This window comes from Ruditapes philippinarum, unplaced genomic scaffold (assembly GCF_026571515.1).
Source record: "Ruditapes philippinarum isolate M1 unplaced genomic scaffold, ASM2657151v2 ctg5165_1_1_1_1, whole genome shotgun sequence".
NCBI classification, from domain to species: Eukaryota; Metazoa; Mollusca; class Bivalvia; order Venerida; family Veneridae; genus Ruditapes; species Ruditapes philippinarum.
In genome coordinates this window covers 19,218-42,310 of record NW_026854437.1, presented here as the reverse complement: position 1 = coordinate 42,310, position 23,093 = coordinate 19,218, and the positions used below count along the sequence as shown (strand labels likewise).

Sequence of the window (23,093 nt, the reverse complement as noted above, 5' to 3'; positions counted from 1 at the left end):
AAATTTTACTTATCTGATCAGATTTCTCAGTTTGAGTGCCCTCAACCATCCCACGTACTCTACAATCAGCACGCCAGTGACCAGGTCTTCCACACTTGAAGCAGGAACCGGGTTTCCTCGAGGTCGTCCATGTTTGTCTGCCCTGCTGCTGCTCTAAATTTTCGAATAAGAAGACTGGTTCATACCATAAAACAGAGAAGAACCAAAACGTGCCGCTCGAAGACGACGCTCCTGCCTGACTTTTCTGTCTGCCTGTATTTGCGCACGTGCAATTTTCTTCTCATCTTCGTCGTCGTATGCTAACGGATGAGATTCATACTCTTGTACCACCTTCCACCCGTGTTCAGAAGAATCAGCAAGTTCAATGTATTATTGTCGATAATTCAAAATGTTCATACCTTCGATTTGCTTTTGTCGTGCACTTTCTGCAGCGTCATTCGAAGAATCCTTGACAGCCTCTTGGAAGTAGCCGTCTGCTTGTTGCATTTTATCAAGCACTTTAGCATATACTTTAAACTGCTGCTCCTGTCCCTTTTTCTTAAACGTATAACCATCGGAAACCAAATTCTCCTGGATAGCAGAAATTTGTGCTTGCGACAACTCACGCTGAGTAGAATTTATGCGTTCCTCAAATTTCTGAAACTGATACGCTCTTCCATTCGCGAAAGAAGTGCATTTTATTCCGACATGGCTGCCCGTTTAACACGTGGTCGGATACAATATGAAATTGAATATGTTAACTGCTCCAAAACGTCTGGTAGAATGACCAGTACACATTTTACATTAACCGTTCATTGAGACTTAAGCACGAGAAAAACATGACAAATCACTGTATAGAAAGCAATACGCAAAGACAAACATTTGACGCTTTACTATCGAAACGCGTAAAATTTCAAATATAACCGGCAAAGGTATCTGGATTACTGTTAAATAACGTAGGATGCTCTTAACAAGTTTACACTATATATTTTTTGCATCATGAAATCAACTTTATAAAAGAATTAAGTGAAAAACATTACTTTTTTTGGACATTTTAAGTAAACAAGTTCACCATTTTACTTAGCTACTAGAATATGCAAAAGTATTTCCTGATGGAAAAAAAACAAACAATAAATACATTAGAAGATTAAAGATTTCTTTAAAATCTAGGCGTATCCTTTAATTAGATTTGAAAACAGGAATCAATAAAAAAAAACGTTTTTTTAAGTGAAACACTTCTGAAAAATAATTGTAAGCCTAATAAAGAAACATTTCAATATATAAAGCAATTTAAAATATACTAAAAATACAACAGTCATCAAAAACAAAACTTTAAACACATTTCATTAAGCAAATATTATCAATAGCTAAATCTAAGTAATCATTTGCAAAAAAAAGAATAGTAATACATTAGCTGAAACGGACGAAATTGAATTTTTTTTCGATCAATTACATAAAGGACATTCTTAAAATTTTAAATACAGTTTATAAATGTATAATGTAAATAACTCAATGACATGTAATGTACAAAAAGTCCTTTTCGTGTTAGTATATACTGCTGGTAAATAATACTATATTAATTAAACGGGAGATAATTTAATTTTGTTTGTTTGTTTTTTTTATTTTTCCAACACTATTTCAGTCAAACAGGCGGGAAGTTTCTAACCATCGTTCCTGGAGAGTTACACCAGTACTAGACTACCTTCCTCCGCGCTAAACTACCAAAGCATCCCTCGGGGATCGAACCCACGCCAGAGAAGTAGCTGGATTAGAAGTCATCGACTCTAACCCCTCGACCACGGAGGCGGTCTAGAAAATATTGAAGAACATGTGAAACAATAAAAAGCTATTCATGAACCCATTTACACGACAAATTCCTGTTTGTTGACATATAAATGAATTCTGCAAGAAAATGAGTTATTTAAAAAAAAATTATTACCTAAACAATGTGATCCCTCGGAAGCATAAATCACAACAAAACTACATGAAAATGGCAGACTCGGTTTGATTGAGTCTGTACATGAGAGATACTGAATAAGTGAAGCATCCATCACGCCCCATAGCCCCGGCTGGAGCGGTTCTCAATTGAGCGGTATTCAATTCTCAACAACTTATAGTGCTGGCATCAATGATCCTCTTAATTGTCCTTCAGATCATATTTAAGAGACTTCACCTATGTGTTGTAAGTGTATACACCTCTAGCTGTATTCAATCAATTTAATAGAATAACAAATGCAAATAAGTAATAATTAGTTTTCAAAATTGATTATTATGTGCTTAGTAATTAAATCAAAGTATTCATACCCATGTTCTCCTTAAACGAATAGCAGTAATGATGGTTTCTTTTGTATATAAAACTTCTACTTCTAACTGAGCCCGTCCTATCCACAACGCTTGTACAGTTACGGTATAAGTGCCATTATTATGATCAAAAATTGTTGCAGGAGTATATGCACCAAGTAAGTCGTTGTATAAACGTGCTCGTAAATGATCTCCTCCAGTATTCTTAGGTTTATCATATCCATTGTACAGTATAACATTAAAGTCAATATAGTCTCCGAGAAAAACTGAACTTCTTCCTGATTAAAATCACAAATATCTTTGTTACATCTTAATTTAAACGATTATTAAGTTTTCAAACGCATTTAACATAGACAGTCTAGTTATAATTTTCATGAAATCCCATAAAAGAAAATGAATATATTTAAGTTAAGACAAATTGTAATTAGCATTGCTTAAATTGCTATTGAATCTATATTACCTATCATATATATAGTGGAGCGCAAGGGATCAGCAGCTAACATAGCGTCGTTACATTTCTTACTCGTTTGGTATATTTGCAATGTCTTTTTAAATGAATCATTACTTTTTAATCTGACAACAGAAAGAAATGTTTTTTAGGTAATTTATTATTAAAACATAACAGGGTAATTTATATACAGATAAAGGCAATATATAAAAGAAATAGAAAAGCATATAAACTCAGTTTAATTATTTCGGAAAGGTATCAAATACCTGTTCATATTAAACAACTTGGATTAATCGTAACTTATAATCCTTATCCGATTAATTTAAATAAATTTTTCGTTCACAAATACCTTTTTATTCTCTAAAAATTTACTTAACTGATTACACGATTGTAAATTATATCAGTAAAATATTGATTAAATTCGAATTTCGTCAGTGTATGTGGTGCTTTTTTAGTTATTCAATTGAGAAAGATCTGGACCTTACATAGAAATTTCGGTAGGAGAGTGTTCATTCAATACTGATTTTTCGGTTGTATACCCTACGTTGTTTCTCAGATATATGATGATCGTACATGTTACTAAACCAAACCATATGCACAACAATCGTCCTCTCAACCTGCAAAAGCAATGTTTTCAACCGTTATCAATGTCAATGTTATTGTTATCTCTTTTTTATAACATCTCCGTCTTGTGTTACGAACGTGATCTTGATTTCAAAATAAATAAATCACTAAATAAAAAATGTTAAAACGAAAAACTCAAGTAATGAGATAAAGAAATAAATAATAAAGACAGACAGAACGAAAGAAAGAACAAGAGCAGGGTATAGGCGGGGAAATATACGCCCGATAGCAAATGTGACCATTGAAAGTTTTTAAACAGAGACGATTTTTACGTTTTTCCACAGCATGTTTTATGTCAATTTCAAATATTAAGATCTATATTGATATATGCCAAAGAGCTACACATCTGTCACATGAGTACTTAATGACAATAACATATGCCACAACATTTGTTGTGGAGTACAAACTCTCAAACATGTCACCCAACATGCTCTTAGACAGCTTTTCTCTTTTTTATTACCTCCCTTTACATTTATAATATCAATACTCACACAAACATTAATCTTATGTTCATTATTTGTAAAAATCAAATAATTCTACTTTTGCAAATGTTAGATACATGCTTAAAATTTATGTCTTACATGTTGTAGGTTGGAGAAAAAGAATTTCAAACATATATACTATATAAATCTGATTAGATGTAACTGTGTGAGACCCGCCAACCAATACATTGCAGCGTTCTTCCGCCAGTAGGGAAGGAAACTCCAACAAACAACGTTATTCTAAATTGAACTTTTAATGACCAACAATATGGCGAAGCGAAAAACAAGGGGGACGACCCTGCAAGTAAAAGGTTCAGCAATACCAAATTACACATATCGGTATAGCAGTGCTAAATTAACTATCAAACACAAACGTTAATATAAACCAATACTGGCGTTCCATGTTATTATACATGCCAGATTACTAAGAACTTGGATGCATTGGAACTTTAGATAAGAATGCATTCATGAAAGTATGTTTATCTATCAGTGTTACTACTATGTGACCCCATGAGCATGATTTATATATATTTTGTAGGTGTCAACAAAGCATGCTTAATGCAAAATATCCAAGCTTTAACAAATATATAATGCCTCATTGGCATATGACCTTATTCAAAGCTTTTAAAAGTAAACAATTCAAAAATACACTAGTGGTCATGGGCTTAACTTTCTGCAGGATTTTAGTTTATCTCTTCATAAAATATATAGTTAGTTTCAACATTTAATTAAACAGGTATATCCACTTTATACCAGCCTTTCAACCCATATAAGCCTTTCAGTTAAAGACTGCCCACAATATGGCAAAAAACCGAAGCAGCATTGTAAATCAACAACTGGTAGTACATACTTACATACATTAATAAATTGATAAATTGCCTTGCAAATTTGGCATTTTATATGCATTATTTACAACGTATTTACACAACATTTTGATATTGATAATTGATAATGACCTTGACCTTGACCTGAGGAAGATTAAACCTGCGCTCTATACATCGACTTATTAAAAAATGTAGGCGCTATATCGTACGGTATTGAAAATGAAACATAATCTGGTGGACATTTTTTTCAAATCATAGTCCCGATTAGCGTTTTACTAACGTACTTACGCTTTAGATTTGCGTAAGTTTTAACTTACGTAACATTTTTTTCACCTAAAGGCGTTTTATTTATAACTTGCATAAGTTAGGATTTCGTAAATTTTTTCGTAAAGTTACGCCTCAAATGTGTTGACTTAAAACTTACGTATATAAGACTATCATCATCTATGAATAAAGGAAAGCGAGAATTCTAGAGACGGATGTGACTGGTAATATATCATTAGGTCCAAGTAAGGAATGGATAATTTGGCTTTTTGGACTTGTTGCTTTCAGACTGGTTGAAAATTAAATTTAGTAAAAGAAAAACATATACGAATATGGAAGTCATCCTATCAGCTTTTAACTATTATCTTCTTTCCAAAAAATATGCCGGTACCCCATACCGCCTTTAGTCGTGGTTGACCTCCACCCAAAGTATTTAAATCAGTTATTATGTGTTTTATGTTATTTCAACATACTAAATTTATGATGAATTTTATAAATAACATAAAATATTTTATCACATAAATCGCGGAGCATGAGTGTAATAAAGCCATTTAATGAAAACGATATTACACTAGTGTAATAACACTTTGATGTGACGACATTGGCGCTATATGGAAACATAGCGATACAGCGCGCTAATTTTAGCGTTACACTATGGGCGCGTTATTGGAAAAATACTCATTTTAACAGTTTACTGTTCAAATTATATGTATGTGATAAGTAGAACATTGTATTTCGTGTAAATGCAATACTAAATTTATTGAACTCGTTGAATAAAACAATATTTTGCTCGCAAGAGGTCCGCATAATATGATTGTATTCCACTCGTGCAATAAATTTAGTATTAACAATCTACTATAACTGAAACTTATAACATGATTGCAAATATTACTTGCGGACATGACAGTTCTTTCTTTTCTCAAACAAACAAAAAACCCTTTACATATCTTCCATGATGGATCATGTGCGGTTCATTGAATATTACCAAAACGCTTCCTTATTGACTAACTCTTAAAACCTCTTTAAGAACACACTTATGATTTACGTAAGTTTAAACGTAAGCGTAAAGTTACGATATTTCTTCAGGAAAAACTGACGCAATGTTAGTAAAACGCTGCCCTGGGGCCCGTTTTACTAACAATTCGTTTTTCATAAGTATTCCTGTAACTTCAACCTTACGTTTAAACTTTAAAAAAAATCACGAAAAGTTTTTCTTAAACTTACGTTAAAATAGTTTACTGATTTAAGAATTATTTAAAAAAGAGGCGCTATGGGTATATCTGTGGCCTCAAAAACATTTAAAAAAGGCCAAACAGGAATGTCATGAGTTCATCTACAGACACTCAGAAATGTTGAAGAGCAATTCGTTTTTAAGCGCATATTGTATTAACGGCCACCCATATCACTAAAAGGTTTTCTCTCGATTTTTAATAAATGTATTCATAGAGAAGTAAGGAGAAACCAATATAGTTCATCATGGCTGTTTTATGGTGAACAACTTAAGAAGGTATTTGTTTGTTTTGAGTAGTAAGAAAACTTTTAACATGTCCGCAAGTGAAATGGATTTTTTCTCACCTTTATATGAAATATTTAGCTTATTAGCGTAACACATTCTTTAAATTTATTTTTTTTATATTTTTTATTGTGTATTTGTTTACTCTATGTCTATCAAGTAAAAAAAGGGTGTGATATTAAACGAGTTCCGAAAAATACATGCGAAAAACTCGAGAAAAAATTAGATAACACAAAACGTTCAGCGGCTAGGTATAAACTTACTACATGTAAAAAATGTTTCTCAAGTTTTTATGCTATTTAACGTCACTTTTAATAAGCCCGTAAAGCCATATTATCAATTACCATCGTAGGTTTATAAATTATTTTCACTTTGAAGAGTATTGAAAATAGGCTAGAACTACTGTGAATTGTATTGAAACTAAGGAACTGAGGATCAAACCCCAGGGGAGGCAACTTTTGTTTCTTTCTTATTTTCTTTCAACATTATTGATGTGTTGCTCGGATCACTCATGAAAAGAGAAGTGTTATATTTAAATTATATAATTAGTTTTGGTATTTATTTGCTAAATTATGTCAAATTTCATCAAATATGGTACCTGTTATTTTCAAATTTTAAGAATATTTTGAATTAGGCCCTCTAAGTAGTAAAATGGTAAAACAACTATTTAAGATGGGTAGAGTAGGGCTTTTATACATTTTAGATTAGATACAATAATTTTGCTTGTGTCATTTGTTAGCTGAATGCTAATATTTGTTTCTTAACAATGTTCAATTGGAAATCATATGTATTGATTATATAATAGATTCTCCTTTCTGAAAACGAACCCTTCTTATAGCTAAGTTTTAGATATGAAAAATCTCCAAAACTCGTTAACCATACGGTAAACGTTGTTTAGATTTTGCATACATTATTATTTAATATCTTGAAAATATTATAGTACCTTAAATAGCCCTTAGAGGGCTAATACCTTAATCTTAACTAGAGGTGCTTCCACGATAACAATATATAAGCAGCCAGATCGGTCTCTAGAATTTCCGCTTTCCTGCTCTTTTTATGTTTTACAAATGAGTCTTAATTATGTAAGTTTTAAGCAAACAAATTTTAAGCTTAACTTAATTTTACAAGTTACGAAATTTTCAAGTACGCATCTTTTAGTAAAACGCCTTTACTTAAAAAATCGAAGGTACGTTAAAACTTACGCGAATCTAAGTGAGTAAGTAAAACGGGCCCCTGGAGTCCGAATTTGCCAAACCCCTGAAGACATAGATTGTCCTTATATACTTTTAATACCAACCAGTGATGTAATAGCAACTGTTGACTTTCCATATCAGTTATATATTTATAGCAACCATAGACTATATTAGCACCCAACTGAAACTGACAGCAATTATTGACTTTCCATAGCCACAAGCAACCATTACCTTTCGATGGCAACCCTTGACATTCCAGGGCAACCAATGATCAATATCGAAACAATTGACATTACATAGGAACCATTAACTTCCGAAGTATCTACTTACGTTTCATAACAAAGAGTGAATTTCATAGCAAACAATGACTTTCCATTGCAACCAGTGACTTTCTTTTGAAAACCAGTGACTTTCATTCCTATCGGTCGTTTTATACAGCAATCATTGACTTCTTAGCATTAATTCCAGCACTTTTAAGTGTTGAGAATTCCCCCAAGAAAAGACTTAATCAAAATCGAGTTTGATTTTTTTTGTTATTTTGTTGTTTTTAATGCTTCCGAGATATCACTTTTTCCAAATATTTATACATCACGATTGCAGGTGCTGTGTAACAGCCGTTAAATATTGCCCCGTGTTTTACTTTAGTGTTGTTATTTTTCTGATCCTCTGGGAAAAAGCACTTTTAAGTTTTGGAAATTGAGTCGTAGCGCTCGTACCGCTCAAGCCGCTGCAAAGGGACGTGAAGGATGTGTAATTCTTATACGTTTATCAAATAATATAGATAAATACAGAATCCCTAAAGAAAAGCCAACACGGCATAATTGATAATGTTGCAGGCTCGGTTTGATTGAGCCTGTTCATGGACGGTACTGGAAAGTGCAAGTCACCGTCCACGCCCCCTAGCACCGGCTTAAGCAGAATTCAACATTTAAACATGAAATGGCAAAAATTTGAATTTAGAAACATCCACAGATGTGTTCATACGGCAGTAAACATGGAACCTTCAATGTGACACTTCCGTGCTATTCCATGAAAAGCGGCGTATGGTCCCCAAAGTGATAAAAAGCGTGTGCCCTAAACAAGAAAACAATGGGCGGAACTAAATAAAATAGAATTTTGAAAGGGGATCAGAGGTTATGAAGCCTGCGTATCACAGATAAGACGTCAAAAGACAAACCTTGTCTGCAATTTTCATGCAATTTTGCTGTCTTAAGTACTTCTCATGGATCACTTTTTACAGACATTCAGAAAAAAATTATAAACTTTATAGCAATCTTTCGAAAGCAAAGACTCATTTTCCATAAGAACCATTTATTTACTTTTCATAGGAACTGTCGACTCCTATAGCAATTGTTTATCTTCATAGCACACACTGACTTCATAGCAGTCATTGACTTTTCAAAGCAAACAGTAAATTTCCGCTTTAACCAGTGATTTCCATCGCATAAATTAACTTTCCATAGCCAGAAGTTAATCTACTTTTGAATTTCATAACATTCACTGACTAACAAAGAAACAACTAATTTGCAAAGCAACAAGACGACTGACTTCTATAGTAACTATTGGTTTTCCTAAGTAATCACAACAAGTTATTGTCATTACATATTCATTATTTCAAGTACAAATATAAGCTTTGTGATATTGTATCTGCTTTCGTTAATAGTTTACAGTTTCACTTGTCACAAAGATTGTGTATATGCAGTTAAGCGATGGTAGGGCCGTCATATTTCTCTAACACATGTGTACATGCTACGATAATTTTTTAAAAAACGATTCAATAGCCGGGAGCTTGTCCAAAGTTCAAGACAATAACAAAGAGATGTTTGCTTCCAGAGAATCTGATGAAATGATATAAGGTCATTATCTCTAGTGAGAATGATATTTCTTTTTCATGGATATAAATTGAATGATCTGAGCATAACATAATAATCTGTGCACCTTATAATTAAATATTTGGGCATAATGATTCAAACAATGTATATAATGATAATTTTAAATCTCAAGACACTCCTAAATTATTGAAAAGCTCATTTAAATATATAGCAAAAATATATTATATTCCTACTATTTAGTGTTGTTTTAATGTGGTTGTATAGTATTTTACAATTAAACAATAGAAAAACTGGTATTTTTTATTTTGCTTTGCTACGAGCACTTGCTATTTAAAGACAGAATGGTAGTTGAAATTACATTAACAGTATTAATTAACGCAATAAAATGACATTTATGATTATAACAATATGAAATGACATGTAAAGTTATCTGATACTTTGGGTTATCAGTAATAAATGTGGTCATGTGTGTGTTTTCAAGCAATCGTAGTTATAACAACAGCTGTTTGAAATTCTATATACCAATTACTGTCACTTGACAGTTTTGGCAATTCAAAATATATTTTTAATTGATTTTGAAAATTATTTTGATTCCCTGTCTTGTATGTTTGTGTACAACACAATCTTGTTCAATATCTGGCCTTCTATAAATTGCTTTGATATGAAAGCTATATAATATGGCACTACCTGTGTAACAAATTATGGCGGTTATTTATCAAACTTATGGTGATAAACACGATTTTGCAACTCCTCATTGTATGTTTTCCCAGTTCTTTTACGTTTTTGTGTTCTTCATTTGTGGGTTTACATAACTTAAAGTAGACAAGCGCATTATATGTAAAACCTCTTTGGGATCCAAATAGTATGTATTTTAAGGGTTATGTAACCTCTTGTCTCACTTACATCTTGACCACTGGCCATTTGACTACTTTGCCATATACCGATTGTAAACTCAATCACTGCCACCTTTAGCACAACCGCTAATTGTACAACTACTTGACCACTGGTTAATCTGTGTCCAAACTGAACAATATCAAATGTTTCTAAGCTTGATATTTATGTAGACGTCTGAGAAACGTTTAAAACTTGAAAAGTGAAAATAATTTAAAGGTTATTACTGTTTATGTATGATTTTAAGACAAAACAAGTTAAATAACTAATAATAGTAATTTCGTTTTGATTTTAATCACTTACATGTAGAAATGTACATAAAATGCCATAGATTGGACGAGTAGTTTGCAATAAATGAATATAATCTATGCAATTAAATCCGCAAATTACATTTGTCTGTAGTTGATATTGAATTATTTTTAATTTGTATGTACCCCCATTATCGCTAAGAAGAGAGACAATCAATATAATACATAGGCTCGCTACCAACATCTCGAAAATTCTCCCATCGTGTCTCTGTCGCTGAGGAAATTTAATAACGCCAGTCCTATATAACTTTCTTCGATTATATCTAATAAATCTATCTATTATCTTTTTTTGCTATCTTCGTAGCCATAAGAAGTACCGTAGGACTAATATTTTCCACAAAACTACCGAGTTTGCCACCTTTTGCCCTCGGTTTCTCATTTGTTATTGTGCAGTTTTGACTTGTAAACCTTTTTTTATTTTCTAGGCCACCGTGATAAAACTGTGTTTTCAGTCTCAAAGTACAATGTATTTCAGGGCATCATAAATTTATTATGTTTTCTTAAAGTGTTGTAAGACATACTATCTTTGCCTTTGCCGTCTATCCGTCAGTCTTTCCGTCCGTCCTTCTGTCTGTCCGCATTCAGCATGTCCATCTTCAAAGGTCACACTACTGGCGGGTTTTCAATGCCACTTCACAGAAGTGATCACTATAATCTTTAGTTGGGCATATCGCCGGCACGTTTGGCTGCGCTGCACAAAATTGCCACAAGAGCTATAAATATAAAAATCTTGTCTGGCTTTCATATGTGAACTGCGCGTGGGATTTAAACGAAACTTCACAGGAGTGATCAGTACAACCATTAGTTGTACATATAGCCGGTATGCTTTTCTGCCCTGCACAAGATAGCCGAAATAGCTAAAAATAGAAAAATATTGTCGGTCTTTCACAGGTCAAATTGCTGGAGGGATTTTAGTGATACTTCACAGGAATAATCAGTATCATTTATTTATTGTTAATATCGACGGTATGTTCCGCTTTGCTGCACAAAATGGCCGTCAGAGCTATAAATAGTAGTGTTTCACGAGTATATGCGTTGCGCTGATACTTAACAAAGTTGTTAACATATTAATATGGTTTACATATCACGTGCACACGATATTCAACATTGTATTAGCTACCTGTTGACCACGTAATTGAGTTACACGGGCTAACGTTTACGAAGGAAGGGACGATAATCAACGTACGGCATTGAAGGTTTGCTTCATTAATTTTATAAATAAAAAATTAGAATTCTTTGATATATCTATTCTTTTCAATATATTTCGATTTCAGATATAATTCTAACTGGGAGCTTAACAGAATATTTAAGTTATTTAGGTAAAGTTCAACTTAAAGATACGACAAGAGGGTAAAGGTCCATGAATTTATGCAACATTAATAATATCGTAATTAAAGAAGAAAAATAGACATATAAGTAGTTTCAATGCAACTGAAAAAAACATCAAGTAACGAGAGAGTCGATATAACGTAGATATTGACATAATACAGGTAAACGGAAGATTATTGTCATTTAATGTATTTCGGATTATTTATTCATTTATTGAATTTCTTTTATTTTATATCGAATATAGTATAAGTTCCACAAAAGGAGAAAAATAAAGGCATGAAGATGAATGTCCATGGGGAATGCAAATAATGTTATAAATAATGAACATACAAGAGGAGATTGGAAATAATAAAGGCATAAAGTGTGAAGTTATCAAGGATGTTAACATAGATGATATTGAATGATTGTTAAGGTCAGTGAAGCTCTGTAACAAACATAACAAGAAATAAAAACAGTCGCAGAGAAGCTGAAACAAAGGAATTAATGTAAGAAAATTAATAAGTGTACCAAATAAAAGGTCCCATTTTTGATGAAAAATATACTCGTCTTACATGTAAAAAATAAAGACTGACAACATTATTTATGAAATTTTCCTTTAATATTAGTCGTTTTGATAAGTATATAAATAAAGCAATGTGGGACCACCAGGCTATCTGTCCCGTTTGCACCAGCCTATGGTAATTTATATTTTCAAAGTCTAACAAAATCAAAAACTACTCGGTAAAAATATTCAATATCTTACAGGATCAACCGATATACTTTTTAAAAAAAATAGTGTTTTTAATGAAACTTTTTAAGTAACAAAATGGTCAACACATGTTAAAATGATTGTGGTCGGGTAACATTTGATACGTTTTTCATAACTTTTAAGATTGATTAGTTGTATCGTTAGCTGAATGTTAATATTTGTTTCTTTACAATAATTTATTGGATACCATCTTATGATAAGGCTGATATTATGCATTATTTAAAGGTTCCTCATTTCTGAAAAAGGCCTTTTAATGCCCAAGCTTAAATTCAGTAAAGTTTGGTTATTAAAATACATTTTGCATGAAGGTGTCGTTTAAGGCATATAACTGATCTATGTTTTCAATTTGTCAGTTCCTTAAAGGGTTAGGGTGGTCATATATTAAATGATCAAATAATTATTTAATTTATTAATTTCTTTTTTAATTTATCTGTATTTGTTGTGTTTGTTTATGTTTCTATTTATTTCTGAAGTATCACGATCAGATTGCAAGACTATGGAGATGTCGTCTATACATATGAAGATTAAAAAGCAGCAAATTTAACAATGATAACATAAGAAACAGATAAGAAGCCTCATGAAAATTCAAGGTCCTTGAGAAGATGAGGGAAAATCAATATGCTATAGAAATATAGATATATTAGAAATAAATACACAAAAAAGTACTAATGAGGGATAGCGTCTGCTTGGAGATAAAGCGAAGAAGGAAAAGAATAAAAATGTTAAGACGCAGGAGCAAAATAACGAAAATAATATTGTACACATAATACGGTCAATAATTTAATGCAAGAAATACAATAAAAATAAGACTGAACTCAGCTAGAAGATACAATGATGGTCATACAAAACAATGATATAGGTGTCTTTATTTATTGTTTAACAAATTAAAAGTTTTAATTACTTTAATATACTATGTTTACCTTTTTTGCTAAAATTGTCCGTTGAGTATTTAAATGAAACAATGTGGACCAATAAGCTATCTGTCCCCTTTGCAACAGCCTAAAATACTGCCTGGGGAGGGAATCGAACCCTCATGTCTGGCTTATAATGTACTTCTTTTTGTCTACTTATTTATTTGTGTTTTTCTAATCCATTTATTTATATCTATTAACTTATAAAATTTTCTATATTTTTTAAAAGATGTAATGAAATAAAAGTAATGCAGACTTTTATCTGTGATAATTCTTTTCATATGTATATTTATTTATTTATCTAGCTATCTATTTATTTTATTCAAATTGTATATTGAATTCAGATTTATTTCAGCAAGGAGATGAAGCAAATATTAAATGTTTGAACATTAAGGTAAAGGTAAATGAAACAAAGATATTGTAAATGTGGGAAATGTATCAAAGATAATATTGAATTTAGAGATACAAAAATAAGTAGACGAGTGTTCCTCCACACGCGAAATTTAAAATATAAAAAATCAAATGATTTCAAAGTGTTTCTATCAGAAGACCTAACTCAAAAGCGTCAACAAATGGTCAAAGCATTGGAGGAAGCCAGAAAAGCAAATGTTATTGCTTCCCATTGGACTGTAGATGGTAGGATTTTCTACAAAGTGAAAAACAATCGTCTAAAACCTTGTTGACTGATATAAATGAAATAGGTGAACTATATACACTTCACGCATCGGAGCAGAGATCCAGTCGATAGACAATCCCTTAGTGCTTTATTCTTAGACGTTTGGACAAACTTTTCATGATATGTACACGCATTTGACAGTGTCAATATTTCTATAATAATAATGCATATTTGTGTTTCATGATGTAAAATATATGTTTTATATATGTACGGATCTAGCATTGTTTATGCTACTACTGCTTTATTACTGAACCCGCACGTCCCCCCTCCCAAACCGCTCGCTCAACCACCTCCCCAATTGTACTACCCATAGATATATATAAATAAATAAATTAAATTAATAAATAAATACATAAATATATAAATAAATAGATAAATAGATGAATAAATATATAAATAAATGGATGTATGAATAAATAAATAAATAAATAGATAAAATATTAGTACATGTTTATAATAAAGCGTCTTATGTTCAAAAATATTTATGAAATATATCCTTAACAAATGTCCTACTTATATTATCGAAACGGTTACATTTTATATCCAGTAATACTTGGTCACCACTCTTGATTAAATCAAAACACAACGCAAAATTAAAATGTGTCACAGCTTGCTTACCACGTGGTTGTGTTTACCAATGCTATTTATATTCGGCTATTTATAGCGATTTTTATCCCACAAAAACCGTAATATTATAGTGCACGATCTCTATTAATAGAAAAACCAATAATAGTAGCACATCGTATTCTTTTTATGTACAATATCGATAAGATAACCTGTATATATTTTGTTTTTTTTGTCTTCTGTTTATTTATTCTTTATCTTTTTATTTTACTTGATATTATTACATGCATGGCGAGTAATTTAGATCCAATTACTGAAATTAATAAGCTACATGACGTACTTAAGGCAATTGTGGAGGTACCCATGCATTGTAAATAGACTATGGTTATTTATAATCCTATGATTTGCCGAAAAGATTTTGTCCTTCCTGAATGTTCTTATTCTAGAATATCATAACTTTTGAAGAAACACTTATGTAAATAATCCCACTGTATACAATTTAAATACATTTTTCGTGCAAGTACGTTCTTTCATATATCGGAAGAACTAAATTGTAAATATCTGTTGATATATCGCATGTACTTGAAAAAGTGAATTGTTGTTGCCTAGTCACTCACATGAAAATATTTGACCTACACACTTAACACAAATTTGTTTAATTGTCAAGATCTACAATTTAATCTAAAACGAAACGTGTCCTTTCATAATACTGAACACACACGTACATATTATGTTAGATTGATGTACTTATTTCATATATATTTTCAAGGGGGCTATGAGCATCTAATAAAACATAACATCTGACCGATACCTAGGAATTGCATTCTAACATTTTTTTATGATTTGAATAGTGTAAACATTTTTCTGAATTCCAGAACCTCTAGACAAATCATTGAATTTATATATGAAATATGCATGAATATTATATACATAATGTTAAAAGCAACTGTCTGCATTATTATTGAAACACCTAAAGTATATATCATTGTCATGTAAATATATGTTGATTTCTTTTTTTATTCTTCTGTTTATCTACTTGAAATATACGCCGACAACCTGACGGGTACGCACTAATTTCTTGCTCCATTTTATAACCTTCGATTACTGAACTGTGATGGATTTTCCATTTGGTTGATCAATTCGAGGTTATTGTCACCCTTGTGAATGTGTACTACGAAACTTCTATAAAAATGTTAGCTTCATTTCTTAATATTCATGGCGTCAGAGTTTTTGCTTAAACTTTTTGAAATATACAATTAAGTTATGAAAATATTCACAAGGAGAAACTCTCACCATAACTCTGATTACATACTTTATTAATGTATTTTTTTAACTATTTAAACTGCGTCAGAGTTTGTTGTTTTTCTGTTGCTTTTTTTTAAATTTTTAAATATACAATCCAGTTATGAAAATATTCCTCAGAAGAATTTCTCATCATAACTCTGGTGACATATTTTATTAAGTTATTTTTTAACTATTTAAACTGCGTCAGAGTTTTTTGTTTAAATTTTTGAAATATACAATTGAGTAATGAAAATATTTACAAGGAGAATTTCTCACCATAACTCTGATTACATATTTTATTAAGTATTTTATTAATTTTTTACAACGCTCTACACCTGAATCATTGAGAAATGAGGTATCTCTTGGTATAAATCAACATCAACGAAATGAGGTTGGTAAACATAAATATATTATGCTTTGTTTATACATTTGACAGCTTATACTAATTTGTTTGCAATATTATGGTATCTTTGCTGTGTTTCCATGTAACATATACATTGTTTTGCCTTGTCTAACCTTATAGTATTCATCTTCATTCCAGAACTGTATTTAAACTTTGTTATCTAATTCTAACTAAAATTATTTGTGTGTAGTTTAGCTCGTTTCACACTCAATTAGTGAGTACATATTCTATCTCTTTTTGCAGTCATCAAAACTATAACATGCAATGTCCTACTATTACTCTCCTTCCTCCTTTACCTCTATTTCTTCTGACCTCCCTTTCCTTCACTTTAGTCTCACATATTGTTACCCGGCATCATATTACTCATGATACTGCACGTTTACCTACCTATGAAATCAACCTTATGTCCATGACGGTTATACAATTTTATCTGGTACAATCATCATCAATTACATAAATATAATACACTAAATAAGACGACCATCATGGACACATATAGATATTCCGGACTGCTGCCAATATTTACTCATTCTTTAATGTTGTTGAATATCTACTCAACCCATGTGATGTTATTATCTTTGTATATAGGTATATTCACAGCCATGAATAAGTAAAAAATGATAATTCATCCCAAAAGGAATTATGTCATAAATCATACAAAAGTACATATTAACATGGTTTTTACCTATTTCTTGTTTCAAAATTTTATCAGGAGTATTTTGTGTACGTGGTTTTATTTATTATTACTTCTGGCGGGAGATATACATGAACACCCAGGGCCTGAATCTACAAGCTCATCTTATACTGATACAACATTTAGCATATCACATCACTTATCATTTGTCCACCTAAATGTACAAAGCATACGACATAAACTTGACATTCTTTATTCCGAACTTGTTGACTTTGATATTCTTGCCTTCTCTGAAACATGGCTGAACAATACAATATCGTCTGATGATCTTAAACTCTTATCTTACAATACTCCTGAACGAAAAGATCGGATTGGTGATTCTCATGGCGGAGTTATCCTCTATGTTCGAGAAAATCTGCCATTATAAGAGACATTACAACTTAGAAATTAATAACTTGGAGTGTATCTGGATTGGAATTGATTCCTAAAAAATAACAAACATGTACTCTTCGGTCTATTTTATTGACCTCCTAATGCCGATGCAAATTACAGTAATAAGGTTGAAGACTCAATCGCTCTTGCTATCGATACAAATATTTCTGACATTATCCTTACAGGTGACCTCATTTATGATGCATTAACCATTACTTCAAACAGAAAAATCAACTCAATTACACCACAATTTAATATGAGTCAACTTATTGACGAACCTACTCACTTTACCGAAACATCACAATCATTAATATATCTCATATTTGTAACTAATGTAAACAACATCGTAAAAGCTGGTGTTGGTGGACACTTTCTCAACCAAGAACATCGATTCCATCGCCCAGTATTTGTCTTCCCAAATTTAGAAAACCCTCTCAACGTGGATTTCAACGAACTATGTGGAAATACAATCGAGGTGACTTTGATAAACTCCGACAAGATCTACTAAATTATAACTGGCATACATGCACTCACGCAGATATAGACACATATGCGGACAATATAACAAATCAGATCATAAATATTGCAAAAATTAATATACCAAATAAACAAATACATGTAAGACCATCAGATGCTCCATGGATGACTAGTACAGTAAGAAGCCACATTAGAAAACGAAAACGCATTTACAGAAAAGCAAAACAAACACAGTCTTTACATCATTGGCAAAAATTCCGACAACTTAGAAATGAAACTATTTTATTAATTCGCGAAGCTAAATCAAATTATTATTGCAAATTATCGGATAAACTCAAAAGAGGATCATTATCGTCTAAAGACTGGTGGAAAACGTTAAAAATTTATTTATATCATCACAACAAATAACTCCAATACCCCGATTGCAAAATCCAGAAACACTCGAACTAAACTTTACAGATGAAAACAAAGCAAATTTATTAAACGACTATTTTATTAAACAAACACTCATTGAAGATTCAAATAAGCATGTACCTGATCTTGCGGTCCATCAATGACAACAACTTCACTATCTGAAATTACACTAACTGAAACTGAAACAGAAAATGTCCTAAGATCATTAAATATTGAAAAAGCATCCGGTCCTGATGGTATTAGTAATAGAATTCTACGCGAAGCGTCACATGAACTCTCTCAACCTCTTTGTGATTTGTTTAATGCCTCACTTCTTTGTCGTAAAGTACCATCGACATGGAAAGTAGCTCATATATCTGCAATTTCTAAAAAAGGTGACTCCTCTCTTCCAAATAATTACCGCCCTATCTCTCTTCTTAATAAAATAGAAAAAGTTTTTGAGCGGCTAATATTCAAACATCTTTTCAACCATCTCCAAGCTAACAACTTTCTTACTCCTGTTCAATCCGGCTTTATTCCTGGCGACTCTCCTGTTAATCAACTTGTTTTTATCTATGATACACTGTGCAAAGCACTTGACAATGGTCTAGAAGCTCGGGTTATTTTCTTTGATATCAGTAAAGCATTCGATAAAGTCTGGCATAAAGGTATACTTTCAAAACTCAAATATGCAGGTGTTTCCGGCAGCCTCCTCGAATGGTTTACTAACTATCTCACTAATAGGCGTCAACGTGTAGTTATATCTAATTCAAAATCATCTTGGGGTACTCTTTCAGCTTGAGTACCACAAGGTTCTATTCTTGGCCCTCTGCTATTCCTTATTTTCATAAATGATATTGTTCTAGATCTCCAATCATCTGTCAACCATTTTGCTGATGATACAAGTCTCTATATTATTATAGAAAATCCACTAGTCGCAGCTCAACAGTTACAAACGGATATACAGAAAATCACAACATGGGCAGACAATTGGCTTGTCACATTCAACCCATCAAAGACAGAATCACTTAATGTATCTAGGAAACATAACGCAAACCACCCTTCTTTATATATGCTCAATCAAAATTTACCAGAAGTTAACGATCATAAACACCTAGGAATTATTCTCTCTAATAACTGTAATTGGCATTCACACATTGAATATATAACCGAAAAGGCTTGGAAGCGCGTCAATATAATGCGAAAGTTGAAATATTCTTTGGACAGAAAATCTCTTGAGATAATTTACACTTCATTCATTCGTCATATTCTTGAATACGCAGACGTCATTTGGGGAAATGCTTTTCAATATGAACTCGAAAGCTTAGATAAGATTCAGAATGAATGTGCTAGGATTGCTTCAGGTGCGACAAGATTAGTTTCTATCGAATACTTAATTCAAGAACTTAATTGGGAAACATTAGAACAAAGACGGTATAATCACCGATTAATTCTATTTTATAAAATGCATAACAATTTGACTCCCGACTTTCTCTCTTCCTTAAGTCCTGATCAAACTAATACAAGGTATAATTTACGTAACTCTGATAATACTGCTGGAATATATGCGCGAACTTCTTTATACTACCTCTCCTTTCTTCCCTCTACTATACGCGATTGGAACAACTTACCAACCGAAGTTCGGAACTTAGAAACACTTTCATCATTCAAGAACTTCTTAACACGTAACAGGAAACGCACACCAAAATACTACTATTCTGGTAACAGAAAATTACAGGTTCTCCAAACACGTCTTCGCACAAAATGCAATTCTTTAAATTATCATCTTTTTCTAAGAAACATATCACCCTTACGTTTATGTGAATGTGGTCAAGTCGAAAGCAACTATCACTTCTTCTTTGAATGTTATCGCTACAATTTGTACCGAAATGAATTATTTATTAATATTCAAGCTTTTGATATCAATCTCGATAGTCTTCTCTTCGGAAACCCTGGCCTATCAGATGATGATAATTCAACAATATTCCTAACGTGCATTCTTTTATAGCAAAAACTAAAAGATTCCTTTAACGATTTAACACATAACAACTAATTATGAGACTCTCCTTCCCCTTTTTCTCTTTTGGATTACTGCTTCTTTCATACTCCATATATATTTGTTTCTATTATACGTTTGGTAATATATATTTTTCTCAGAAAATTTTACATCACCAGTTCGACACCGATATATTTAACAATAAACGGAGAAGAATTCTATAAGACCTAGTCTTTCGTTCTAATCCTCTTCTTTGAATATTGTCAAATTTTGTATGTGTATATATTTCAAATGTTATTATGTACATATTCTGAGAATAAATATGTTTAAACTAATATTGAATGAATACTAAGATATTAATAACTGAAATAAATTGGGAATATGAAGCAAAGAAAACACAAAACATTGCAAATATACAAAAGAAAAATTACACATTTGTTTATTTAATATATATTTATATTGTTTCTTTATTATCTTATTGTTCGTTTACTTAATCTATATGATAATAAATAACATAATTCATTTTTCTATTCATTTCTTAATTTATTTAAATGGAGCCAGTCAATCCATCCCGTTTTATAATGCTTGTATGAGGGAATCAAACCCTCGTTTATGACTGATTAAATGATTTACAATAAGGAAATTATAGTACACATCGATGCACATTTATATCACTAAGACGTTTATTATATAGAATATATTTGCTTGTTTTGTATATAAGGTCGAAATATGATTAAACTAGTTAATACCAGATGTAATATATTTACGGGTGGCGTAGCCATGAATGAAAATATTAAAATTAGTGTTCACAAGTGACATATGTTTTGATCTTACATACAAAACAAATTGCGCACTAGTACTTTTTATGTGCTTTTTGTAAAAAGCGACGGTGTATACTTCCACTTATTTAAGATATATTTTTTACCCTCATCCAGATATAGTCCGGTTACTGTGTATAATATTTGTAATTCTACTGTGATTTCCCTGAATACTGAAAGGCACTTTGTTAAATAATCAAGTAACATCTTTTCAATAGTTTGTAAGATATTATTTCATTCACTCATATATTTCTTAACTAAACTTATATTTGAATAAACATAACGGTACAACCTTGATTGTAAGGTTATACATTATTTACAAAAAAAATTAGGGTCATTGTAAGAATATGTTTAATTCATAAAGAAGCAAAATCATCACAGTCTTTTACGTACATAATTACAAAGTTATTTGATCACTAAATACTCCTTACAGAAATGTCTTACGTCTGATACAGCCGGTATATATACATCCTAACAAAATAAATGAAAACATCCTGGTTCAAATTAAACAAAATAATAATTCAACGGCTTTTTAGCTTTTTATCGGAGGGTTGGCAAATACCATTATGGCACGATATTGTCTATAATATAGATCATCTAATGTCAGTAAACAAATACATTTTCTAAATTACCGAGTATCTGTCTAAATTTATTCTTATATTTTCTTTACATGTGTTTTACTACTTTTACAATATCAATTTTCCCAACACAACGTCGGCATAAATTAATTCTTGTTTTATTTGGTATTCTTTTTCAGATCTGCGAAAATAATTTCTTCATAATTCCTTGATACTTATATACCGTCACAAGTTAAAACATATCTATTGCATGATCGATATCAAATAAACAATAATAAACCAAATCAAAACATAAATTAAAAAGACAATGTCTAGAATTAAAAAATATCCTCAATACTACAGCAAAGAAAAATATTCCTTTAAATAATGTAATTGACTAACCATATAATTAGAAATAAACAAACTTTACTCCAGAAAGACATCACTAATAAATCCAGATAAAACGCAATGAATATCACACAAAATTCATATTAATTGTCAAAACTAGTATATTCCACACGTTTATTTGTATAATCAACGTTTTAAAACGAAATAAGTTGAAGCCAAACTAAAACAAATCTAGAATCATTCTGTGGTTGCTATAACACTGTCAGTCGCATTGGCTACAGCATGTATGCTCATCCCAAAATGGACGTTCCTTATTAACAACTGTAGAATATCGAATTGACGCGTGTCCAGATTAATCACTATGTTATTGAATGAATCATACACATATGAATTTGAAACATCTATGCTCAATTCAAAACAAAACAAAACAAATGCTACCTCAATGAGATGTAAGTTTCCGTTTAAACGTGCATAACAAAATATATATCTGAGCGCGAATCTAAATAAGCATTTTGTTTTTTTTGTTTTAACTTGTGGCCAACATGTTATTTCTAAGCTCCGGATAATTATTATTCTGCATATGTTTGAACATTAAAATACTTTCTGTCTAAAGCGAAGACTATTTTACAAATTTTAAAATCTATCTTGACTTCGTAAAGCACAGAAATGTCGTGCACGAAGATTCGAATCCATCCGAAAGGTAATATCATAAATTTTTTTTAAGAGCCCCGGAGCACCAATGATTCACCTTTAAGATCCTGTCACACATTTTTTATGGTTTAATATAAAATATGATGCTCAAATTAAGATTTACCAAAATTGTTATTTCTAAAAAGCATTATTTATAAGGATATTACCGAATTT

General features: G+C 31.4%; 1 protein-coding gene across 2 annotated transcripts in view; it reads right to left on the bottom strand.

The window, feature by feature from the left end:
- The window catches only part of LOC132740121 (NXPE family member 3-like), a 36,883-nt gene extending 13,843 nt beyond the window's left edge, over nt 1-23,040 (bottom strand). The window contains exons 1-5 of one of the 2 annotated variants that reach the window (XM_060727974.1): nt 22,284-22,645; nt 3,214-3,345; nt 2,741-2,853; nt 2,284-2,558; nt 319-1,788 (exon numbers count right to left, since the gene is read on the bottom strand). In XM_060727974.1, coding sequence (XP_060583957.1) covers nt 1,693-1,788; nt 2,284-2,558; nt 2,741-2,853; nt 3,214-3,345; nt 22,284-22,324 — 657 coding nt within the window. In that variant the 5' untranslated portion in view covers nt 22,325-22,645 and the 3' untranslated portion in view covers nt 319-1,692. Of the gene's footprint in view, nt 1-318; nt 1,789-2,283; nt 2,559-2,740; nt 2,854-3,213; nt 3,346-22,283 lie in introns of those variants that run through there. The other variant, XM_060727973.1, reaches the window with a different exon arrangement.
- Nucleotides 23,041-23,093: the final 53 nt, after the last annotated feature.